At 35.4% G+C, this 18,838-nt stretch overlaps 2 protein-coding genes and 1 long non-coding RNA gene across 5 annotated transcripts; 2 read left to right on the forward strand and 1 right to left on the reverse strand.

Annotated features, from left to right (window-relative positions):
- Positions 1-206: 206 nt before the first annotated feature.
- Positions 207-2,250, reverse strand: sap18 (Sin3A-associated protein). Its single transcript, XM_073845723.1, has 4 exons — positions 2,097-2,250; positions 1,235-1,344; positions 1,037-1,159; positions 207-689 (listed from the first exon to the last, which is right to left on the reverse strand). The coding sequence occupies exons 1-4, from the start codon at positions 2,166-2,168 to the stop codon at positions 533-535; spliced, it is 462 nt and encodes a 153-aa protein (XP_073701824.1). The 5' UTR covers positions 2,169-2,250; the 3' UTR covers positions 207-532.
- A 93-nt stretch (positions 2,251-2,343) lies between these two features.
- Positions 2,344-7,525, forward strand: LOC141340663 (uncharacterized). Of its 2 annotated transcripts, none has more exons than XM_073845720.1 (2): positions 2,344-2,606; positions 5,352-7,525. In XM_073845720.1, exons 1-2 carry the CDS (start codon positions 2,429-2,431, stop codon positions 6,671-6,673), a joined length of 1,500 nt encoding a protein of 499 aa, XP_073701821.1. In that variant the 5' UTR covers positions 2,344-2,428; the 3' UTR covers positions 6,674-7,525. The 2 variants fall into 2 exon arrangements, with proteins under 2 accessions (XP_073701821.1, XP_073701823.1); XM_073845722.1 differs by having other exon boundaries at positions 2,470-4,188.
- A 3,341-nt stretch (positions 7,526-10,866) lies between these two features.
- Positions 10,867-15,668, forward strand: LOC141340891 (uncharacterized). Of its 2 annotated transcripts, none has more exons than XR_012356598.1 (3): positions 10,867-11,030; positions 14,949-15,187; positions 15,280-15,668. It is a non-coding gene; the product is annotated as an uncharacterized lncRNA (long non-coding RNA). The 2 variants fall into 2 exon arrangements; XR_012356599.1 differs by having other exon boundaries at positions 14,949-15,171.
- Positions 15,669-18,838: the final 3,170 nt, after the last annotated feature.

Genomic DNA, 18,838 nt, shown 5'->3' on the forward strand with positions numbered 1-18,838 from the left:
GCTCTCGGATTTCATCAGAAACATTTTAATTTGTGTTCCGAAAACAAAAATAGGTATTACAGGTTTGGAACAACACGAGGGTGAGTAATGACAGAATTTTCATTTTGGGGTGAACTAACCCTTTAACAGGTTTTTATTGTGAATTCTACCCAAGTTAAACAGTTCAAAAGTTAAGTGCATTGTTCATACAATGACACGAGACAAGATACTGAAAAAAAAACATTTATTCAAAATTTTATGGGAATCATGGTAACAGGACTAAAATTAAAAAGGTAGACCTGGTATAAAATCCCATGAACAACATAAAATATATGAAAAGGAATATCTATATAACTTCCAATCGTCAAGATATGCCCTATCCTGTTACTGGAGATTGATCTTCCTGCAGAGTTTAGTTTCCGATCTAAACACTTGCACCAGCTAATCAAACCTAATTGAGGTTAGCATAAAAAAAAACAGCGGGGTTTGAACTAAACTCTACAGGAAGGCACAACTATTCTCCCTATTAGTTTAAATGCAGGCAAGTCATGTTTCAATAGGGTCTCATGCGTCCTTGGAGAGGTGGTGCGCGGTTAGGCGGAGTGATCGCGATGTCAAGGTAATCTCCAATCTGAAAGCGTTGAGACTGAAGCGTCATGGAGTCATCTGCACCTTTGCGTCCAGAAACCGTATTGCCAATCTCTTTAACCCTACAACAAAACCAGATGGGGTTATTCATAACAAATCTAAACTGATAATGCAAGAACAAATAGCTTTCTGTATCCACCTTATTCTTCAACGATTAGCCACTACAGAGAAATAATGAAGAATAACAATGTACAGTAAAACTGTCTGCACTACAAATCAGCATGTTCATAATTAAGATAATACATTCAAATAACATGGTAAGACATAGCAATCTGCAATATCAAGCAGAAAAATGAGCGGTTTCATACAGCAAAAAAATTGTGGGATGCAGATGAAACCGGAAGCTAGACCCATTAAATGTACAAATGGCCGTGCCCGCTCTTACGAAAAAAAAAGGTGTATAGATTACCTGTAGATTTGTCGTTTAGGGTCTGGGTAAACTATTGCAAACCCAAAATGTGTGCCTTTCTTTCGTGCTTCCGGATAAACTTCCTTCACCAGGCTTGTCAGTTCCTTCAAAGTAGCATCCATCCTGTAACCAATGCAGATACAGGTCAGGATCACACAGTTAATTTAATTTTTGATTTAATGCAAAGTTTGTACCTACCAGGTGTAAATCTGAAGCTCGCTAGATGGTACATTCCCCCGGGCAAACTCATCCATGCGATGATGCCTTCCATTGTTGGTAGTGAACACTCTGAGAAGAAGAGGGCATGTCTGTAGAAAACATGCAGAATTTAATAACAGTCTACCTCAAAACACTCAACAGATGTAAGAATGTAAGCAAGTAAATATGTACACAATGTCTTTAATACTGACATTGCAGATGAGGTGAAATGTGTTTGCTGTATGCGTCTCTGTCATGTGACCCTGGACCACAAAACCAGTCATAAGTAGCACGGGTATATTTGTAGCAATAGCCAGTATAGGTCAAAATAATTGATTTTTCTTTTATGCCAAAAATCATTATCACTATCATATATCAAAGCTTATTTTTTGATTAGTAATATGCATTCCTAAGAACTTAATTTGGACAACTTTAAAGGCGATTTTCTCAATATTTAGATTTTTTTGTGCCCCTCTGATTCCAAATTTTCAAATAGTTGTATATCGGCCAAATATTGTCCTATCCAAACAATCCGAACAACTTTCAGATGATATATAAATCTCAAATAAAATACTCTTATGTCTGGTTTTGTGGTCCAGAGTCACATACATCAGATATTTAGTTTAAGATGTTCTATACTTGATGTATTATGTATTACTATTATGTACACTTACATGAATAATTTAAGGTTTGTAGTACACTATGTTGCAGCTAGACATTTAATTATCCTACAATTGTAGTAGAATATGCTGTATACTTAAATTTGTACTAGTTAGATATACAAATTAGCTTAGCATGCAAGACGCGTCGTTTGTGCACGAATATTTGCGCAACTGAGCAAAAGAAGTAACCAAAAACAAACCTTTTCTCTGTCCACTGGCTTTTCTGGCTCTTTCTTGATTTCCTCTTGTGTGACTCTTGATTCTACAGCCATTTTAATCTAATATTGTTAGAAAACAAGTGATGAATCGCTGCTCACATTCACAACGCCTGTTAATGAGCGATCGCGGCGCGGTGAGATGATATCACCACTGTAGTGACTGCAGCGCGCCAATCACAGCCAACCGATGACGGCCAGCCAAATTACGACACACTCGCGTCGCCCACTCTACCCCCACCGCCATTTTGGGAGTCAGATTGTAAATATTATTAGGGAAGAAAAGCTAATACGTCCACAAATTCGGTGGCCTTAATATGGTTCACACGTGCGTAGTGGCCGGTTGTCGGAACAGGAGGACTCCTGGGACCACACTATCCTTCTACAGGTTTCCACGCGACCCGGAGCGGAAGCAGCGCTGGATTGCTGCTGTGAATCGAGAAGGGTGGGTGCCAAACGAGGGCAGTAGACTCTGCAGCACTCACTTCATTTCGGGTATGTTTAAATCAGATGTCATGGATATTGCATGTTTTGGGGTTTAGCAGGAGTCTTTAAAAAGCAATGCTCATCTCTAGGTGGAATGTATATCTCTAGTAAAGTGGGGGAACACATTTTTCTTTTGTAACGCCCCTTTCTGATGTGCCACAACGGGTCTGCATGTTAACTTCATCGTTATGATACAGTTTGGGGATTGGGTTAAATGTAAATTTGCACATTGCTTATTTAACTTTAAGATGAACTTTTGGTATTATTATAACACTTAGGAGTCACATCTGTGACCCTCGGCGGTCAAAACAGACATAAGACAATGAGCATAACGTTTTTAATGAAATTGATGTACTGTAATTTGTTTCTGTAATATTTATTCTTTAATGTTTTCTATTTTTAGGGGATTTAAATGTACTTGACTGTATTTTGAACTGTTTATGTCTATATAAAAATACAAACATCAGGAAAAAAAACCACATATTTTCAATTTATACAGAATTTAAAGAAGTTCACTTCCAGAATAAAAATTTCCTGCTAATTTATTCATCCTAATGTCATCCAATATTTTCATGTTTTTCTTTCTTCAGTCACAATGAAATTAAGGTTGTTGAGGAAAACATTCCACGATGTAGTGGACTTCAATTGTGGCGTTTGGTGGCTCAACATGATTCCAGCTGAGGAATAAAGGTCTTATCTAGCGAAACGAATAGTAATTTTCTAAGAAAAATAGAAATTTATATACTTTTTAACCTCAAGTGCTCAACCTCATGCATTATGTAATCACGCGCATGTGACATAAACGTAAGTACTAACATAGTGTTACAAAGCAAACTGCAAAGAAAGGCCAAACAGCCTTTACAAAAAAAAAACGTAAAACAAGAATGTCAGACCGTGTTGAAGTTGGAGGAGAAAATGAGATGGAGTTTTTTTTGTCCTACCCTACCATTTTGAACCAAAGTACTCAGACAAAGAACTAACCACGCGTGACTTTTCCAACGTGATTATGCAATTTGTGAAGGTGAAGATGTGTGTGCGCATCCCAGAGCTAGTGCAAGACCAGCATTTATCAGTAAGAAGTATATACATTATTTTTTTTAAGAAAATGACTGATCATTTTGCTTGAGACTCTTCAAGGCCCATTCACACCAGGAACGATATTATCTGTTTATTATAAGTGCATGCTTGTCTGCCGCTTTAAATTCTTGAGTTCGTTATAGCAGGATGGATTCTGATTGAGTATCAATGTTTTTATTGTTCATTAGCTGGAAAAAAAAGTTCTTAAAGTGGTTCTAACGATATAGTTTCTCTGTGCCTTTATCGTTGTAGCTGTGGTGCGGACTCTGGTATTCTTTAATATTGAGAACGATTTTTAGAACTATATCTTTATCACTCTCTTTATTATCTTTCTTGGTATGATCCTTTGCTGGGATCGTGTGGAGTCCTTTGAAGCTGCATTGAAATTGCAGTTTGAACCTTCTACCCGTTAGCCGCCATTGAAGTCCGCTATAAGTAGAAAATTCCTGGGGAAAAAAAGGAATTTCTTTGCGACTGAAAAAAAGAAGACATGAACACCTTGGATGACATGGGGGTGAGTAAATTATCAGGAAATTTTCATTCTGTAAGTGAACTTCTCCTTTAAGTTATAAATTAAGCAAAGGTGTTTAAAACCCAATACATGGAAAGCAGATTGGTGCCATCTGGTGGGAGAAATAAATATAATATGTAATACCATGTTGTATTCGCTAGGTGCCTGTATATGTAAATAGAGGGCTGTGTACTAAGTAGTTGCTTCTAAGAGTATTTCCGGACATGATTTCTTATATACAGTGGTGGCCAAAATTATCATAACACTAGTATTTTAACCAGCTAAAAAATGGTTTTAAGTCAGTTATTTATCTTTTGCTGTAGTGTGTCAGTAGTAAATATCAGTTTACATTTCCAAACGTTCATTTTGCCATTAATTGTAATAATCCAGTGAGATTTTTGTTTGCACAAGGAGTCTGACAACAGCCAGTGCTCCACACAGAGATCTGATCTCATCATCGTCCAGTCTGTCTATCCAAAAGAACTGTGGCAACATCTCCAAGATGCTTCATGAGACCTACCTGCAAAGCTACAGTACTGTTAAAAGTTTTAGGCACTTGTGTAAAAATGCTGTAAAATGAAGATGCTGTCAAAATAATGTCATAAATAGATTTTCTTTATCAATTAACTTCTATGAACTAAATTAAATCAACATTTGGTGTAACCACTTTTGCGTTTAAAGCATCTTCTTCTTTTTTTTTTTTTTTTAGCTTTTTCAGTTTTTCAGGTAGCTTTTCTGGTAGGTTTCTTGAAGCATCTTGGAGATGTTGCCACAGTTCTTCTGGATATAGTTTGTCTCAGTTTCTTCATCTCATCAGACTTAATGATAATTAGATCAGATCTCTGTTGTCATACTCCTTGTGCAAACAAAAATCTCACTTGATTATTACAATTAATGGCAAAATGAATGTTTGGAAATCTAAACTGGTATTTCCTACTGACACACTACAGCAAAAGATAGAAATATATGACTTAAAAAAAATTTTTAGCTAGTGAAAATACTAATGTTATAATAATTTGGCCACCACTGTATATATATGTATATATGCACTACTTTGTGTCTTATTGCTCTGCATTATTGTGCACTTTCTATTTTTTACAAATGTGCTTTGTTGTTGCTTTTTGCATTTTGATACAGAAATAAATGTATTCTTGTTGTGTTTACAGGAAAACAAGTAAAAAATCCTAGGTCCCCAGACTATGTTCCTTCCGTTTTCACATCAGCGCCACTGTCGCCAAGTATGAAGGAAGCAAGTGCCTGTGAAATGTATGATAAACAAGAGGCACAAGTGGAGGCAGCCAACGCTTTGCTCTTCTTGCAAGGACAAGGGCGTTTCTTGGAGGCCCACGGCCAGACCAGAAGTCAAGAAGAGCCAGAAAGTGTTTCCTCTTCACCAAGCAGTTGTGATGAAGAGGATATTAAGACTGAAGATGATGTCGAAGAAGAAATGTCACTGACAAGTGTAAACCAAATGGGAAGCCCAGTCAAAAACATTCCCCCTGACTATGAGTCCAGTCTTGAGGCTCTTAAGAAAGAGAACGTGGAGCTGAGGGAATCGCTAGAAAAGATGTCTCTCACCGAGGCGTCGTTCAAAAATGATCCAGAAAAGGTTCGCTTCTATACGGGATTGCCGAACTACTTTGTTTTTGAGACTGTTATGTTGCTTCTCGTGCCACATATGAAAGGAGACAAAAATGCAAAACTTTCGAAATTCCAGCAACTGCTCTTGACGCTAATGCGACTCAGGCTTGATCTTAAAAACCAAGACTTGGCCTATCGTTTTGGGGTCAAGGTTGCCACTGTTACCAGGACCGTCCATCGGATTATTAATATAATGTTCACCACCCTCGTGCCCACTGCTGTTTTTTGGCCATCCCGAGTGGAGCTCAGAAAAAACCTACCTGCGGCTTTGCTTTGCACGTACCCAGACTGTGCAGTGATTGTTGACTGCTTTAGGGTGTCTCTGGAAAAAGCTCTCAATGTGGATGTGAATCAAGAGGTTGCATCTACAGCATTGACTACGGTGAATGAGCTTAAATATGTGATAGGTGTTGCTCCTCAAGGTGTGGTCACGTTTGTCTCGAGAGGATCACCGGGTCACGTCAGTGACAAAAATCTTGTTGAGAGTTCAGGCCTCCTTTTTAAGCTACTTCCTGGTGATGTTGTGCTGGCTGAGCACGACTTCGACATTGAGGGCTTGGTTGAGGCTCGCAAAGCCGAACTCAAAATCACTAGTAGATGTTGCCAGAGTGAACAGGTTGGAGAAGATTTCTCGCTGGTTGGCACACTTTCAGATAAAGTGAGTGTTCATAGGCATGTTGGGAAGGTAATAGACATGGTCAAGAGGAGATATTCTATGCTGACCGGACCAGTAGAGAGTCCCTTTACACTTGTAGACCGCACTTCCAATGTGAGCACTTTTGATAAGATAGTGCAGGTTGCTTGTGCCTTGAATAACCTGTGTATTTCTGCTGCACCCCTGGAATGAGCGCTCATGTTTGCCACACTTTTGTGACTTTTAGTTGTACATTGGCTGAATGCACCTTTTAATTTCCTTGTTTTAACAGAAGACTTTGTTTACTTCTGTTGTTAGAAGAGGGATCAGACCCTTACTAAGAACACTTATGCAACCTAAGGACTAGTTTATACCAAACATATTCATCAGGCACACTTCACTGGACAATCTTCTCTCTGGTCTTTCTACATAAGGAACTTCCTTAGTCTCTAGGCTGACTTTGTTGATGCTTTGGTTTGATAGAGACATTCCATCCATAGTTTAGATTTAATTTAGTATTGTCGAGAGTGTAGCCTCTATGCAGAGCATTTAAAATATTCAAGGCACTAAAGAAAGCATCTAGGTCGGAGACTGTTTTATTTTGACATTAGCTGCCCTTATTTTCCAGTGCCTTTGTCCTTGTAATGCCTATGCCATTTTTTTGGTTCTATATAGATATACACTATATTTTTACATTAATCCAGCAGTACTTTGTTCTTTACTTCTGACGTTGCCTTGTCACTCTACCGTGTAACAGTTTAGTTATTTGCACTGCTATGTGATCATTGTTGTGTTAAATCAACATTTAGTAACATATGGAATGATGTATTCACGTTTGAAACTGAAGTTTGACCATTGCACATGTTTCAGTACTGTATCTCTCACTATCACTTAACTGTGTGTTCCATTTATCTGTGTTATTGTTTGTGAAGGCGATGATGCTTATGTTGAATTTTCCATTTTACTCACGCGTCCCATGTGAAAAGTTCACCAACTGGACTGTAATCTAATGTAGCACCCTGTTGTATAACATGTATGAAAATGTCTCCATAAAATGTTAAGTACTTCTAACTGGAAATGGTATTTTGTTACTTTTCGGCTTCTTTATTCTTATGAATTTCTTCTTTATTCCATAAAAAACAAGAAGCAGCATTTCGCTTATTTCATCATTGTGGTGCATCCATACTTTGTTAGTTACTTAATGTATTATTTATGTATTTCATATTAATTAGTCAATGGAATATTTATTTATACTTTAAAAATTTTTGTCACCCCGCAGCAGCCTTTAAAATAAACAAAAGTATGGAAGCCCGTTTCCGCCATTAAATAAAAAAAAATGCTTTTTATTTTTTTGTGCAATTGTTAATTTTTTTCTCAGAATTCCATGATACAAAAAAATTCTCAGAATTGCGAGTTTATATCTCACAATTGTGAATTTATAACACGCAGCTGCGAGTCAGAATTGTGATTATTTCTCAGAATTGCGAGTTTATTTCTGAAAATTGCGAGTTTATATCTCACAATTCTGAAAAAAAAAGTCAGAATTGCAAGATGTAAACTCGCAATTGCAAGATAATTGTGAGATAAAAAGTCTCAATTACCTTTTTTTTTATTCAGTGGCAGAAACGGGCTTCCATTTCTCAGAATTGCAAGTTTATTTCTATGTATTTCTTGCGAAAAAAGCTATATAAACTCACAATTGTAAGAAAAAAGTCAGAATTGCGAGATACAATTACGAGAAAAAAGTCAGAACTGCAAGTTATCTTGTAATTCTATTTCTCGCAATTGTGAGTTTATATCGCAATTCTGAGAAAAAAGTCAGAATTGTGACTTTAAATCTTGCAATTCTAACTTTATAACTCGCCGAGTTTATATTTCACAATTCTGAAAAAAAAAATTAAAAATTGCGAGAAAGAATTGCAAGTTTTTATCTTGCAATTCTGACTTTATTTCTCACAATTTCGAGTTTATATCAAGCAATTCTGAGAAAAAAAAGTCAGAATTGCAAGTTGTAGTCAGAAAATTGCGTGATATAAACTCAAAATTGTGAGAAAGAATTGCAAGATTACTCACAATTGCGAGTTTATATCTCTCAATTCTGACTTTATTTTGTAAGATTTATTTTATTTTAAAAAAGTCAAAATTGCAAGATACAAACTCAGAATTGCCAGAAAATGCTATTCATTGTGCAATTCTAACTTTATTTCTCACAACTGTGAGTTTATATCACACTATTGTGAGAAAAAAAGTCACAATTGTGACTATAACTTGCAATTCAAAATTTATTTCCAATTGTGGGTTTATATCACACAATTCTGAGAAAAGAATTCACAATTGTGACTATAACTTGCAATTTTGACTTCATTACTCACAATTGCGAGTTTATTTCTGAAAAATGTTTATATCTCACAATTCTGAGAAAAAAAGTCAGAATTACGTGAAACAAGCTCACAATTGCGAGAAATTTATCTAGCAATTCTGATTTTATTTTTCGCAATTGAATTTATATCGTGCAATTCTGAGAAAAAAAGTCTGAATTGTGACTTTATAACTTGCATTCTGACTTTGTGACTCGCAATTGCGCGTTTATATCTCAATTTTGAGAAAAAAAGTCAGATTTGCGAGATATAAACTCGCAATTGCAAGGAAAAAAGTCAGAATTGCGGGATACAAGTTCACAATTGGGAGAAAAACTTCAGAATTACGAGATACAAACTCACAATTGTGAGAAAAAGGTCAGAATTGTGATTTATCTTGCAATTCTGACTTTATTTCTCGCAATTGAGTTTATATCGTGCAATTCTGAGAAAAAAAGTCTGAATTGTGACTTTATAACTTGCATTCTGACTTTGTGACTCGCAACTGCGAGTTTATATCACAATATTGAGAAAAAAGTCAGAATTGTGAGATATAAAGTCACAATTGTGAGGAAAAAAGTCAGAATTGCAGGATACAAATTCACAATTGGGAGAAAAAAGTCTGAATTACGAGATACAAACTCACAATTGCGAGAAAAAGGTCAGAATTGTGATTTATCTTGCAATTCTGACTTTATTTCTCGCAATTGAGTTTATATCTGGCAATTCTGAGAAAAAGTCTGAATTGTGACTTTATAACTTGCAGTTCTGACTTATGACTCGCAATTGCGAGTTTATATCGCAATATTGAGAAAAAAGTCAGAATTGCGAGATATAAATTTGCAATTGCGAGAAAAAAGTCAGAATTGCCAGATGCAAATTCACAATTAGGAGAAAAAAGTCTGAATTACGAGATACAAACTCCCAATTGCGAGAAAAAGGTCAGAATTTTGATTTATCTTGCAATTCTGACTTTATTTCTCGCAATTGAGTTTATATCGTGAAATTCTGAGAAAAATAGTCTGAATTGTGACTTTATAACTTGCAATTCTGACTTTATGACTTGCAATTGCGAGTTTATATTGCAATTTTCAGAAAAAAGTCAGAATTGCAAGATATAAACTCGCAATTGCGAGGAAAAAAGTCAGAATTGCGGGATACAAATTTACAATTGCGAGAAAAAGGTCAGAATTGACCTTTATTTCTTTATTTTTTTCTGTATTTCTTTTACTTTATTTCTCACTATTGAGTTTATATCGTGGAATTTTGAGAAAAAAAGTCTGAATTGTGACTATAACTTGCAAATCTGACTTTATTACTCGCAATTGCAAGTTTATATCGCAATTCAAAAAAAAAAAAGTCAGAATTGCAAGATGTAAACTCGCAATTGTGAGAAAAATGTCATAATTGTGAGGTTAAAAAGTCTCAATTACCTTTTATTATTCAGTGGCGGAAACGGGCTTCCATACTAAAAGGTATAAAATTGACCAATAATAGCACACCAAATGTATGTGTTCTCATGTATTCATATACATTTTAGCAGAAACTTCTGACACTGATTAAATGTGTGTGTCATAATGTGTCAGTTTCATCATCATTCATCAGAACATGTCAAATCTTGTCAGCAGAGTGTTTTGTCTCTGCCTTTTTGTTTGTTGTGGCTGGTTTAATTATGTGTGATATTTCTGTGATTTCCTTTAGGACTTGAGACTAAAATGACTGATTGGTTAAAGAACACAACCTGATTAAAGAGCCTAGTAAAGAATCTGAAAACAAGTATATTTAAAAATTTCATCCTAACATCATTATTAATAATGACTTGTAATGTCTAAGCGAACAACACAAGGCTAGTACATACACAACTCAGTATTTTTCTTTTCCAGCGATTAGATCTGCTAGCTTGCATCAGATCAGAATCTCAGCGTTGTAAATGTAGGAAGCCCCGCCCAGGGTATGTGCAGTGCTGACGTGCATGGCTGCCTCACGTGACTCCTCTGGAATGTTAACAATGCAGTAAGTGTCCAACTTTGTACTGCATTCTAATTCTGCCGTGAGTGGCGAGAAAATGGAGGACAATCCCATGATTTTCACTGTGTGCTTATGAGAGGACATCGAAAGACGATCCTTGGGCGACTAAACACCAGACAGATTATCTACAATTTTACTAAAGTTTAAATCAGTTGCTTGGATTAAGGTACCACTTAAATCACATGGTGAGTCGCTCAAACTTTATGATTCTTTTAAACGCTGGGTATTAGTAGTTTTTAGTGATTTCTACATTCGATATACGCTCGCAAATCCATCGTAAGTGTCGGAAGGAAGTTGTATTTCTCATTTAAAGCGAGATAGGAGTGAACAGCACATTCTCCCTGCGTTGGAATGCGGACTTGCTCCAGCGGATCTGCGTTCCTCTCGCTCCAGTCCCTCAAAGCGCTGGAACCTCTAGGCCTGCATCTTTATTCCGTCTTAAAGTTACTTTGTGTCTATGAAAGCTATTTGAAGATTTACTCTGATGAAAATAATATGAGCTTATGTACGTAAAGCTTTTTGGATGGTTTATATGACTTGATATGCCGTTTTTACAGCAGGTATGGAAGACGTATGATTAAACTGAGTCTTTACCGAAACTCACCGTAACAAATACCATGGACTACATTACAGTTATGTTAAAATCTCATGAAAGTTTGGTTTGGCTGAGGTGGTGATAAAATAGACGCTTACATGAGCTGCAGGTAATGTTGTATTTTTTACTCGTGCGTGACAAACCATACTTTCCACAGATTTTTGTTTATTTATTGGGCGCAGTCATATGTTTACCCACAATCAGATGTTTTAGCAATACCAAAATTATGTACTATAACGGGCCGATTACATTACACGTTGACTGTTTTGAAATTGAACAATTCACTCCACCCACAGAATTATTTTTTTATGTATTTATTTTCTTCTCATAAGATGTGCCATGAAATGAGGTGGGATCTGTCTTCATACTTACACTTGTTGTTTTTGTCTGATTTGTGTTGTCTAAATATTTAGGTTGATTATGAAATTAAACAACAGTGGTCTTTTTAACAAATTTTTAAATTAATATAATGTCAGTATGATTCTGTGTCGAAATGTCATACTTTATACTTTGCAAGGAAGAGATGACAAAACTTAGTAACAATAGGAAAGCATACAATAAAACTATTTTTGTATTGGTGGCTACTGTGGATTTTTAAATGATATGCCCTCAAAATGTGTTTATATATTGCTTACATGTAGCTATGTATAAATTGCATATATGTGACACCGGACCACAAAACCAGTCATAAGGGTCTATTTGTTTGGAATGAATAAACTTTCCATTGATGTATGGTTTGAAACTCTGGAATCTAAGGGTGCAAGAAAATCAAAATATTGAGAAAATTACCTTTAAAGTTGTCCAAAGGAAGTTCTTAGCAATGCATAATACTAATCTAAAATTAAGTTTTGATATATTTACGGTAGGAAATTTACAAAATATCTTCATGGAACATCTTTACTTTATATCCTAATGATTTTTGGCATAAAAAAGAAAAAAAAAAATAATAATTTTGACCCATGCAATGTATTTATGGCTATAGCTACAAATATACCCATGCTACTTTAGACTGGTTTTGTGGTCCAGGGTCACATATATTACATGAAAATGTGGATACTGTGCAAGAACAGAATTTTCACAACATAGTAAACTTCCATGATTTATGAATCAAGCTATAAAAATTAAATGGCTTACAGTTCCCATGACTAATATTTATTTTTCAGAACTGAAAAGACAATCAGATTTTATCTGGAGGCCCTGTGACCCCACCACTAGCTCTGCCTATAAATAATAATGAAGCAAAACTATGAAATTACAGTGATTCGCCAAATATTCTGTAGTTGGATATATAGGTAAAAATCTATAGAAATGTTCAATTCTATTGGTTTTCTATCTATTCAGTGTCTTGAAAAGAAAGAAAACATTTATAAAATGGTCTACATATTTAACTTTAATGAGGGACATTACAGGAGAGCTGTGTCTGTGAATGTTAATGCTGGTTGTGTGCGGATTATTTGTGGTCAGCTCTAGATGTAGCATCATTAATATCTTGTGTATTGAATATGAATCTCTTAAGCTTTTACTTTTCTCATGAATGATCTCTGAAGTGTATTTGGGATTTGTGTTAGTGATCAGAGGTACAATGTATTACTGTTGTTACTTGGGGAATGGAAGGCATGGAAAGTATTGTGTTGGAAGCCTTGACAGTAATAGTAATTATACTATATTTGTTCTAGACTGAGCAATGCATTTCCAGTATTGAGCAGCCACATTCCAGAAATATATTTGTTCTGAAAGTCCTTTCTTCTTTATGTTCGGATCCCCTTTTACCAGAAGATGAGAAATAAAAATAAATGCTGTGAAATATTTGGTATTTGAAGACTCTGAAAAATATCATTATGAGAGGCATTTTTCACTCCTGTTTTGAATTTGAGGTATTTCCTATAGAAACAGGAAGTTTGAGCGGGATATATCGAAGGGCACAGTCATGAACCAGGATCACTAGTTTTTTTTTAGTCTGTTTCTCCAGAGCAGAACACTCTACATTTTTGTTTTCAATATTACAGGGTTGGTAAGATTTTTTTTTTATGTTCTTGTAAGTCTCTTATGCTCACTGAAATACAGTAAAACAGCATTATTGTGACATTTTATTAAAGGTTCAAATAGCAGTTTTCTATATTTTAAAATGTGATTTAAAGCTGAATTTTTAGCAACCATTACTCCTGTCTTGAGTATTACATGATCCTTCAGAAATCATCCTAATATGCTGATTTGGTGCTAAAGAAACATTTCTTATTATTATCAATGTTAAAAAAAGTTGTGCTGCTTTTAAAATTTTAAAAATAACTAAATATAGTGTAATAAATATACAAATATTTTAATAAATAAATTAATACAAATATTTGTATAATATATAAGATTTTTTTGGGGGGGGAGGGGGTAGGTTTTTTTAATAGTTTTTATAGAAGTCTCCTCTGCTCCAAAGTACAGCAAAACAGTAAATTTTAGAAATCTTTTTAATATTTAAAATAACAGTTTTCTATTTTCAAAGCTGAATCTTTAGCATCATCACTCCAGTCTTTAGTTTCACATGAACCTTCAGAAATTATTCTAATATGCTGATTTGCTGTTCACAAAACATTATTCATTATTATTATCATCATTATTATTATTATTATTATTATTATCATCAATATTTAAAACGGATGAGTAAAAAAAAAAAATTCAGGATCCAAAGATCAGCATTTATCTGAAAAGCTTTTGTAACATCCGATTTTATAGAAATTATAGAAATTAATACTTTTATTTAGCAAGGATGCTTTAAATTGATCAAAAGTGGTGATAAAGACATTTATAATGTTACAAAAGATTTCTATTTCAGATAAATGCAGTTCTTCTGAACTTTCTTTTCATCAAAGGGACCTGAAAAAAATCTAATCTGCTGTTTTCAACATAGTAGTAATAATAATAATAATATTTTTTGAGCATCAAATCTGAATATTAGAATGATTTTTGAAGGATCATGTGACTGGCGTAATGATGCTAAAAATTCAGCTTTGAAATGACCAAAATAAAACATTTTAAAATATATTAAAAAATAGAAAACAGTTATTTTAAAGTTTACTGTTTTAGCTGTACTTTGGATCAAATGAATGCAGGGCAGAAGAGACGTCTTTAAAAAACATTAAAATCTTACTGTTCAAAAACTTTTGACTGGTAGTGTATTTTGTCGTAAGATACACTAACTTCATATAAAAAGACAAAGTATGTTGTGTAAGTTGTGCCACCGTTTGTGTTGCGTAGAAGTTTGATTTTGCATCTACAATAAGGGTTTATGACCATGTGAGCTGCTGCATAAGAAATAACTGCATGCTACTATTCCTCTAACTGCATATTCTGCTTCAAGGGTGTAACAGCACAGTGATATGAAGTTGATGTGCATGTGATAAACCTGTTGACTAATGTCCGATCAGACTCAGACTGTCAGGCATTTGACAGAGTAGTGATGCAGGGCCTAAGACGTGTCTGGACCGCACCCTGACCCTTCTGTCTACCACTGTCTCCACAGGCAAAGATGCATACCAGACTGGGATGGAACAAGTACGCAGACGTAACCCCTCACATGTCTTGGGAGGAGGGGGAGTGTGAGCCCTGAACGGGGTGCTGGGATGTGAGTAGGCCAGCATCCAGCACAAGCCAGAGCCAAAGAGGCAGCAGCAACAAAGACGAGCGACAACAGGAATCCTAATCTTCCCTTGCATCTTTCCCACTGCAGCCTGTTATCTATTCAGGTCAGACTGAGCCTGGGTGTGTACAGTTCTGTGTCTTATTGTATAACTCTACTGCTGTTGTTGTTTTTTTGACTGAGTATCTGACTGAATCTTTCTGTCTTTTCAAAGTGTGAAGAATTTCTGTGTGAGAATACGGGCCACGTTCACTCATGAGGCCTAAGACCTTCCCTGCCGCCCCATATGTGGGCAACACGCGCCAGCGCCTGCAGGAGATCAAGGAGGGACTGAAACAACCTGCGAAGCTGGTGAGCCAAGCGCTTCATGGAGGGAGCACTCGAGGGGAGGGGGGCAGAGGTGGGGATTCGAAGGGCAAAGACCAAGCTGGTAGGCAGCAACAGCTCCGGCAGCCTCAGAAGTTCAACAACTACCAAAATGCCCTGCGGGAGATCCGCAAGTCTCTGTTGCCTTTTGCCAATGAATCAGGCCCAGGATCCAGCTCAGGGCATCCTGGTGAAGTCAACAGGCAGATGCTACAGGATCTCGTCAATGCTGGCTGTGATCGGGTAAGGAATGTCTCTGTTGGATGTATGTGTGTATGTACTAGTGATGCGCGGATGGCGGTTATATCCGCGGGCGCTGCGGATAATCCGCGGGTCGGGTGGGTCGGGTAATAAAAAAATGCATTCTGATTATTTGCGGGTGGGTCGCGGGTGGATGAGATAAATCAATAATGATGCAAATATTAACTACATTTTCTAAAACTTGAACGTGTTTTAAATATGTTTTTCATCAGGCAGAGACGATTTCATTTGTGTGCGTGTGTGTGTTTGCCTGTTCTAAGTTTTTGGTGACAGAAACGTTGACATTCCATATAAAGTTTGAAGGGAGTTATGCCTGTGCTAATGCTATTGAGCACGGTAATGCAGCGGTGTAGTGCATTGGTCGCTTTGCGTTTACCCACGTCTCTGATGCGCATCATTCAGTAGTGTCCTGCATTAGCCAAAATCATGACAGTCCAACACATGAATAGCTAATTCAGTCGCATGTTAATAAATTGAAATATTCCCTAAAAACACCCAGTAAAGACAGTGATGTGGTCAGGACCGTGGCGCCGGCTTCTTTTGAAATATATTTGACGATTTTGCCTGATGCGTCCATGCTGCCTGTTCATTCTTACGCGAAAGCATGTCAGGCTAGGCGCGCAGTGGTAGGCTATAATTATTATTGATTACTTATTTGAATCAGTAGATTATAATGAAAACAATACCTTAAAAATGAAAAGAAGCAGATTTTTATGCTCAGACCTTTCTTAAACTGGTGAACCCCTGTAAACTTCAGTCCAAGCATGCGTTCAAATACTAAGCTCAGAGCGGCTCTAATAGAGAGAAAACCCGACCGATTTCGTCAGAGATTGCGGAGAGTCGCATCCAGATGTCAGTTAACGTTATTCTTTTCTGCATGGATTTGGCTTAAAATCATGAGTGATAAACGTATAAGTGTGCAGCGATTTGCAGATCAGCTGAATCAATCTGCTGTTAACATGAACCATCAATTTATCATATCATCATGCAAAACTAAGAATTACAATAAGTGTAATATGACGATCGGGTGCGGGTCGGGTGCGGTTATCTAAATCAGAGAAAAATATAGGTGCGGGTGGGTGGCGGGCGGATAATTTATTTGAAGCTGCGGATTCGGGTGACGATTGAGCCCATCCGCGCATCTCTAGTATGTACACCACAGTCAAAAGTTTTTGAACAGTAAGATTTTGAATGTTTTTTAAAGCAGTTTCTTTTGCTCACCAAGCCTGCATTTATTTGATCCAAAATACAGCAAAAGCTGTAATATTGTGAAATATTTTTACTATTTAAAATAACTGCTTTCTATTTGAATATATTTTAAAATGTAATTTATTCCTGTGATCAAAGCTAAATGTTCAGCATCATTGCTCCAGTCTTCAGTGTCACATGATCCTTCAGAAATCATTCTAGTATGCTGATTTGCTGTTCAAGAAGCATTTTTTATTATTATGTTATTATCAATATTTAAAACAGTTGAGTAATTTTTTTCAGGATTCTTTGATGAATACAAAGATCCAAAGATCAGCATTTATCTGAAATAAAAAGCTTTTGCAACATTATGCACTATACCATTCAAAAGCTTGGAGTCAATATTTTTTTTAGATATATATTTTAGAACATTATCAGCATATTTGAATGATTTCTGAAAGTTCATGTTCAAATTCAGCTTTGAAATCACAGGAATAAATTACATTTGAAAATATATTGAAATAGAAAACAGTTTTTTTTTTTTTATATATTTCAAAATTTGACTGTTTTTGCTGTACTTTGGATCAAATAAATGCAGGCTTGGTGAGCAGAAGAGACTTCTTTAAAAAACATTACAAATCTTGACTGGTAATGTATATAAATTTCAGATAAGAATGTAAATAATTAAAAGAAAACCTAATAATAATATCTTATATTGTTATTTTTATTATTTTTTTAAATAATATTTATTATATTTATTTGTATAGCCTCTGTGTGCATATATTATTTGTGGTTTGTAAGATTTACAAAAAAATTCTTATTATGCTCACCAAGGCTGCATTTATTTGATCAAAAATACAATAATACAGTATTATTGTGAAAAATTATTACAATTGAAACATAACTTCTGTATTTTAATACACTTAAAAAAATTCTGTGATGGTAAAGCTGAATTTTCAGCAGCCATTACTGTTGGAAAGTTATGCCTAATGTTTTTGTGGAAAATCTTGGGTACATGGGTACTTTAAAAGTATTTTGACGAATTTGCGTTACTGCTAAAAAAAAATCTTTAAAAAAAATGACTGACACATACACAATATAGGCTGACTGAGACACAATAAATACATTATTATTTTGTGTATATATATATATATATATATATATATATATATCTTATATTTAGAAATGTTTCTGAAAATACTCAATTTAGCCATTAACCCTGTGAAAGCTTAGCAAATATTGGGATATATTTGAATATTGTACAGTAGACATCCAGTGCATTGCTTATCCAGTCTTTGCCAAGTCTGAAATCATTACATAATAATGAATGCAATGTTGAAATGGCAGTTTTCACAACTTATTTGGTTGTTTAGTTTTTTATTTTCTTGAAGAGCTCTGTGGAACATCTCCACCCCAAAGGAAGTGCCAGAAGCCAAGTCAGCTCTTCCTCACCTTTAACACTCAAAATACAAACATTTATACAGAATTGTTTCACTTCTGGGTTTTTTTTTCCAGTATCAATGTTAGCTGATAATGTTCCAATTATTATATAAGTGCTATGCTAGAACATACCACTACTATAGTATTTTGTAACTGATTGTTTCAAAGTATCTGTTTTGCTGTGCAATAGTGGTTGTTGTGCAATCACTGTTTAGTTAAATATGTTACATGTGTTCTGGACCTTGTATTGAAATCTAGTGGCTGAATATTAAAGGGATAGTTCACCAAAAAATGATCATTTACTCCCCCTCATGCCGTTACAAACCTCTATGGAACACAAAAGATGATGTTTTGAAGAATGTTGGCAACTAAACAGTTTTTTTAACCATTCACTTCCAATGTATGGACTAATATATATATATATATATATATATATATATATATAAGTCAGATATTTCTTTTTATATGTTCCACAGATCTGTGTTGTTATTGTTGAAATTTAGCTAAAATAAAATTAG

Source organism: Garra rufa, chromosome 8 (genome assembly GCF_049309525.1).
Source record: "Garra rufa chromosome 8, GarRuf1.0, whole genome shotgun sequence".
Taxonomy (NCBI): Eukaryota; Metazoa; Chordata; class Actinopteri; order Cypriniformes; family Cyprinidae; genus Garra; species Garra rufa.